General features: G+C 52.4%; 1 protein-coding gene across 1 annotated transcript; it reads left to right on the top strand.

Annotated features, from left to right (window-relative positions):
- The first annotated feature begins 877 nt into the window (after nt 1–877).
- Nucleotides 878–4,836, top strand: BHLHE22 (basic helix-loop-helix family member e22). The gene has a single exon (XM_081919416.1). It carries the CDS (start codon nt 1,805–1,807, stop codon nt 2,744–2,746), a length of 942 nt encoding a protein of 313 aa, XP_081775542.1. The 5' UTR covers nt 878–1,804; the 3' UTR covers nt 2,747–4,836.
- Nucleotides 4,837–6,633: the final 1,797 nt, after the last annotated feature.

The following is a 6,633-nucleotide window of genomic DNA, read 5'->3' as shown; positions in this document are numbered from 1 at the left end:
GGGTGGGTTTGAGAACAACAATTCGAATAAAACATGAGGATAATATAAAGTAAATACTGGGTTACACAAGCAGTCCTTGCTCCTCACTTAGAGTAATAGCTGTCTATCCATCTATCCCGAAATTAAGGAAGTCCCATCCTTTAGAAATGCTCGCTAATAAGAAACGCCATCCACAAACTGTAAATCTGTGGCTCTTTGATTTAAGATGACTGAATTGGCAAGGCAATCTGAAGAGAAATTTAACAGGGGAAATGGGGTCCTGTGCTCTCAACAGTGGAGCCTACTTCCAAGGGTAGGGCTTTAGGCGAGAAATTGGTCCTTTTCACACCCAAGTCCTTGGTTTGGAAGTTGGGTGTGGAGGGAGCTGAATCCTCCTCCCATAATCACCTCCACTTCAGTTCATTGCAGCCTAAAAGTGGGTTTTACGCTTATCCACTGCAAAGGAGCTTTGTACCGCGGGAAGGTGGGACGAGAGTGGATGAAGAAATGGCGGTAGATAGGAAACATCACTTTGCCAAAACTGCGAGTAAGACTAGGGAGCGTGTGCTCAAAAGTGAACAGCCCTTGCGAGAAATGGGTTGAGCCCAAGGTGAAGTTCGAGGGCCAATAAAGAAGCAAGCGGCTCCTTCCCACCTCCCCACCCCCCTCCGCCTTCGCCACGAGCTGGACGTAAACAGCGCTGGCGAGTGGAGAGCGTCATTCTGGCGTGGGCGCAAAGTTCGCACAAGTCCGCGGGCAGCCCTGGCAGGAAAAGTGTGCAGCCCGCCCGCCCGCCCACCGACCCCCTTTCTCCCCCACCTCGGCCTCGCCGCTCTATAATTTGCTGGAGGAGGCCAAGAGCATTATTCGCCCTAAGTAGGGCTTTTAAGAGTGCTCATTGAGGAGTGAAAGTCGCCACACATGTCAAGCTTTAAAGGCAGTTGTTGGCTTCCTAATAGGACACAACGCCTTGCAAACATATGCGTGAAGCTGTGCCTACAGATGGCAGCGAGAAGAATGGAGCAGGCGCCTTTTATAAAGCGCGAGCTGCTGCCTGTCGTCTTCTCCTCCAGACCTGTGTGTGAAATGAAAACTCCTCCGACTCAGGGCCAAGCCTAGCGCCTGGGCTCGTTTGTTACCGTTTTAATCCTATTAATTAAAACGTTAACCTGATTGGGTAGAAAGCTCTGTCCCAACAGGCGAGGCTTCTTCATAATAACCTTCTCGGCGAGATAATGAGGTAAAAGACTCCCCCGTCTGTGGCGGCGGCGGCGGCGGCGGCGGCGGCGGCAGTGGTGACGGGCGGGTGGCGGCAGAAGCAGCAGCAGCAGCAGCGAGCGAGCGAAAGCTGCTCCTTTCCCCCCCTCTCCCTCCCCTGCCTTTCTCCCCTCCCTTGATGGGTCCCGGAAATCTCTTGAAGGTGAATCCAAGCAAGATAAACGGTGCGAGAGGCTCGCTGGCAGCTCACAATGCCTGAGCCCTTCACAGGGTGAGAGGAGAGAGGCGCGGAGAGCGATCGAGACCGAGAGCGAGCGACGCGCGCTGAGGGGAGAGGAAGAACGCGCGCCAAAGAGGCCGGCCGAGCAGCCTCGCCTCAGAAACACGCGAACGGCGGGAAGAAGAAGAAGGAGAAGGAGAAGAGGGAGCAGGCGGCGGAAGAGCCGCTTTCCGAGGGAAAGGGAAGCCACCTCGGAGCCCGCCGCAGCCCGACCCCCGGCCCGGCGCCTCGGCGGAGAGGAGAGGGGGAGGGGGCCTGGGAGGGCGACAGCGGCACGAGGAGTTGGAGGAGGGGAGCCCGGCGGCGGCGGCGGCGGCGGCGGGGACCATGGAGCGGGCTCTCAACCTGCCCACTGATGAGGACATATTCCACAAGAGTTACAGCGCGTCGGCCAAGAGGATGGAGTCCGCCTTTCGCTCGCCGCCGGGGCTCGAGCTGGTCGCCCACCAGGCGCCGCCGCCGCGCGAGCCCCGCCAGGCGCCGCCGTCTCCCCTCGGCTGCTACGAGCCGGGCGACTCCGAGGTGCTGCTGAGGGAAGGCGCGGGGGCCGGCGCGCTGGTGGCCGGCGACCCTCTGGGCGGCTCGGTGTGCGTCAAGTACGGGCCGGGCCCGACGACGAGCCGCAGCTCGGTGGCCGAGAGCAGCGGCGGCGAGCAGAGCCCCGACGACGACAGCGACGGGCGCTGCGAGCTGCTGCTGCGGGGCCCCGGCGGAGGCAGCGGCGCCGGCGTGGTGGTGGGCGCGGGGGGCGCCCTGCTGAAGGCGCCCGAGGGCGGCGCCTGCTCCAACAGCCACCACGGCCCGGGCGGCGGCGGCGGCAAGAAGTCCAAGGAGCAGAAGGCGCTGCGCCTCAACATCAACGCCCGCGAGCGGCGGCGCATGCACGACCTGAACGACGCGCTCGACGAGCTGCGGGCCGTCATCCCGTACGCGCACAGCCCCTCGGTGAGGAAGCTCTCCAAGATCGCCACGCTGCTGCTGGCCAAGAACTACATCCTCATGCAGGCGCAGGCCCTCGACGAGATGCGCCGCCTCGTCGCCTATCTCAACCAGGGCCAGGCCATCTCGGCCGCTTCGCTGCCCAGCTCGGCGGCGGCGGCTGCAGCCGCGGCGGCCGCCTTGCACCCGGCGCTCGGGGCCTACGAGCAGGCGGCGGCGGGCTACCCTTTCAGCGCCGGCCTGCCGCCCGCCACCTCGTGCCCGGAGAAATGTGCCCTTTTCAACAGCGTCTCGTCCAGTCTCTGCAAACAGTGCACGGAGAAGCCTTAAAAAGAGACACGTCGCGGACTCCACAGCCCGATCCCTCTCCGTCCTTCCTTCCCTCTGGGCAGGACTTTCGCTGCAGCAGCCGCCTTGATAGGGGGAGGAGGATCTGGGGGCAAAAGGGGGACTTGAGTGCAACCGAGACCTCAGCGAAATTTAGACACACGCACGCAAAATCGCAATTTTTGAGGGGTGTATGTTTTTGGGTGAGTGTGCGCAAAGAGATATAGCAGATCGGGAGGAGAAAAAACAAATCCTCTGTCCTCCACATGGTTTCTTAAAAACTTTCGAGTACTGGGAACTTTTTCGATAAGCAGCCAAGGACGGAGAGGGGGGATTGGTTGGGCTTGGGCAAGGGATAGATGTGGTGGAAGCAAGTTGGATTGTAAACTCAGACAAATCAAGAAGGGCACTTAAAAAGTTTTTTTAAATGTTATTTTATTTTATTGCTTCTGAGCCAGGAAACAAGCAAACTTGAAATGTAGACTAACTGAGATTAGACGCGCGCAAAATTGCTCTGAAAATACTTGTATTTTTTATTTTCTCTGAACTTTTGAACCTGTGAAAATGCACAAAGTTTGGGCGGGGAGTGAGCTTAAAAAGATGCAACAAAACTCCTGTTCGTGTGGCTGAAGTATTGCAGGTTTATTTTTTTAAAAGATGTGCACCTTGTTTCTTTTCACTTTGCAATCCTGTGTACAAGAGGACACGATATTTATTTCAATGGCCCTTTCACGCCAACAGTATCCATCCTGTGTTGAGGTCATGGGTCTTCTGTGAATTTTCTTTTAAATGCTTCTTAAAATTCCCATTAACTTAAAACTTTGTGCCAAGTGTTTTAAAACGTTGATTTGCCAAGGACATGTGAACCAGAAATCTTGATGTATCGGAGCTGCTGAGGCTTATGAAAAGGTCATTCTGGGTTTTAAGTTGCATCATCCCTGTATTTATAAATTGAGCTTTAATAAATTGCTTCAGTCCAAAAATGAGAGGAGAGGTGTATTCTTAATTGCTTAATGAACTGGACTGTTGGTGACTAGAAATTCTTTGCAGCATGAAGGGATTTGTTTCTAGTTATTTACTGTGATAACAAGGCATCAGACAATAGTTCCTGCCAGGAATTTGCAAAACATGGTTTTTTTCAGATGGTAGTGTTTGGTTTCTCAAAAGGAGTGAATAAGGCGAATTTTTGACTATTGATTATGAAAGTTATTTAAGCTGAAGGTGGTCATCTGCCTTAGCTGTTGTTTCACATGCGTTTCACCCAGAATGATGATATAAGGCCCAGGAGTAAATGAATTTCTGTTTCCCTCAAAGGTGGAATTCAAAATGAGTTTGTATATGGGTGGCTTCCTTAACCAGCCCACAACCCTTTCAAGTTGCGGTACTGGGAGTAAAGGTGCTTAACAGAACAACTCAGTTAAGTGGAAGTCGGTTTTGCCCCAGTTTGCATCCTAACTCTAACCACACTTACCTGGAGGAGAATCCCAATAGTTCAGTCGATTTTTCTTTTGCCTAAGTGTGCTCAACATTGCAGGGTGAAACAGGTTCAAATCTGTTCTAGCCAGACGGGGTTGTAGTAGAGGGAGGCAACCAGCCTCTGCAGAGGCTGTACAATCTTGCTTTAAACACACTATCTTGAAAATCAATCCCTTCGGAAGTAAAATAAACTTATTTCTAAGGAAAATATGTAGTTTGGAGTCTGGGCCTTAATATCAGCATTTAAACTTCTGCATTGTGGGTAGAATGAGCACCAATAGACTTGAGACGTCTTATCTCTTAACTTTGACAAAACTGGATTGTGAATCATGGTGCCAATCAAGCGTAGATCCCGAAAATTTTTATTTCCCCCTCCCCACGCTTTCTTCCCACCTCGACGGGGCTTGGTATTTTCCACTACATACTTGCTGATAATCCAAATTCAGTCTGTCAGCTCTGGATGGCAAAAGGAGAGCCGTGTTGGATCTGTTGGCAGGTCATGGATGTGTAAAGAGTGATATATGTTAAATAGGTCAATCAGATGATGACAGCGATGTATGATGGTTTGTATGTGTATCTATGTCGGAAAGAATCTTTATTAAAATATTTTGAACAAATCCTTACCTCCCTGTGCTTTGTAAGAGGGGCGAAAGAATACACCCCCATTCAGCCCTCTTCCTTTTTGCTTTGTGCAGATCAAAAAAGGGGGAGACCTCTGTTGTATGAAGGCATAAGGTGTCGAGATGACTTTGTTGTTTGCCTATTTTTGGTTCATGTTTAGAAGGGGGGGAAGGCTTCTTGTCAGGACGCATCCAGGAGCAGGGAATAAAGGCCGTCAGTCTCTTGCTTTTAGGAAGATTGAAGGCTGTCCTCATGCTACCTATGGGAAGGAGACTCTCTTGGGTGGAAAAACTCCACCTCTTTTTGTATGGTCCTCATATGCCCGTGGATAATACGGATAAGATCTCGAATCAGGTTCAGGTATTAAAGGGCACCTCCAAAACGCTCTAGGTGGTGGCTCTGCCCTACCTGTAGCTCGCAGGTGGCTGACTCCCCCCCCCCCAAACGCCAGCAAGGCTTCCCCTTTCCCACAGAGCAGCTAGAACCTCTCTTCTGTCGGGGAGGCTGCTCTGGCAGTGTGAACGTCCCGCATGTGTTGGTGCCTGCGGGGCACAGATTCCGGATTGCAGCTGCGCTGGGTGCCCGGTGCCACTGCCCGCTCCTAAGTGCGGGTCTCTGTTTGTGGCGCCCTTCCGATGTCTCCCCGCGAATGCCCTCAGGTGGCGCGACAGGCGAAGGCGCGCGGGGGGTAGGTGGGCAGCGGATAAATATTTTCTGCCCCACTTGGCCTCGAGAGAGAGAGAGATTAATCAGAACCTGTAACTTTTCAGGATTCATAACTGTCCAGCGCGGTTAAGGCAGGCCAGACAGGGTGGGCAGGCAGCTCCCTCGCCCCCAGGCGCCAGGAGGAACCGTCTCTCAGTATTTACTAGACAAAGCCTGGGTGCGTCTAATTATGATTATTAAAACAATTTCCATGACGATGTCTAATATTATGTTAATTTGAAAACAACTGTGTATGAAAACTGTCGACTATAATACCTAAATTCATTTAATGAAACACATCGTTAAGGCAATTAGACCTCCTGGATGTGATTAAGGAACATAATTACGACACTGTTCTGCGCCATAATTGGGTGTCTTTAATCAAGGGGTAAAGTGATCAGCAACACAGCCATTAGTTTGTATTGTTCTGTCTCTGCTGTCCATCATCCTGATTAGGAATTAAGCACAGCCAGAAGCCAGACTATCCCTCCTTCTCCTCCTCCTCCTCCACCACCATCACCATCAGTGCCCCACGCACATTTCTTTCTAGATGTGCGAATGCGAGCATCGCCAGGCTCCTTGGATGAGAGCACCGCGCAGGCTTTCCCCTTCGCAGAAGAAGGGTGCCCTCCAAAGGCGCAGACAGCCTTTTCCTTCCCTTCTTGCCAGGGACAGGAAGGAGGACAACATTAGGGGAAGGATGGGGGTTTGATAAACGTGCAACCTTATCAAGCAAAAATGACTCCGGGGTGTTTTAATTCAGCGGCGCGTAAATGTGTCCAGTGACACTGCTTGACGCGCGGCTGAAGTCCTCATCAGCGCACTTTCAAGAAAGTGAGTACCACTTTGGGATTTGCTCCCAAAGAAAGTCGGATTAGGAGTGGGGTATCTCTTATACCCCAAATAAGGAAGCAACCATCCCTTTTCCATCCCCCCCTGAATCCCATTACGAAGGGAATTTGGACAGCATTAGATCACCAGCTTTTACTTCGAAGCCTGCAACTAAGCGTTTACACGGCTTGGCACTAACTGCCTGAGTTGCTGCGCTTCTCGATTCCAACAAGGGAAGTGTAGCCCAACCAGTCCAG

Source organism: Podarcis melisellensis (genome assembly GCF_964234715.1).
Source record: "Podarcis melisellensis genome assembly, chromosome: 7".
NCBI classification, from domain to species: Eukaryota; Metazoa; Chordata; class Lepidosauria; order Squamata; family Lacertidae; genus Podarcis; species Podarcis melisellensis.
This window is presented reverse-complemented; position numbering and strand designations above follow the sequence as displayed.

What these genes read in the sequence shown, in the direction of transcription:
- BHLHE22 (XM_081919416.1), top strand. Translation starts at nt 1,805, where the DNA reads ATGGAGCGGGCTCTCAACCTGCCCACTGATGAGGACATATTCCACAAG.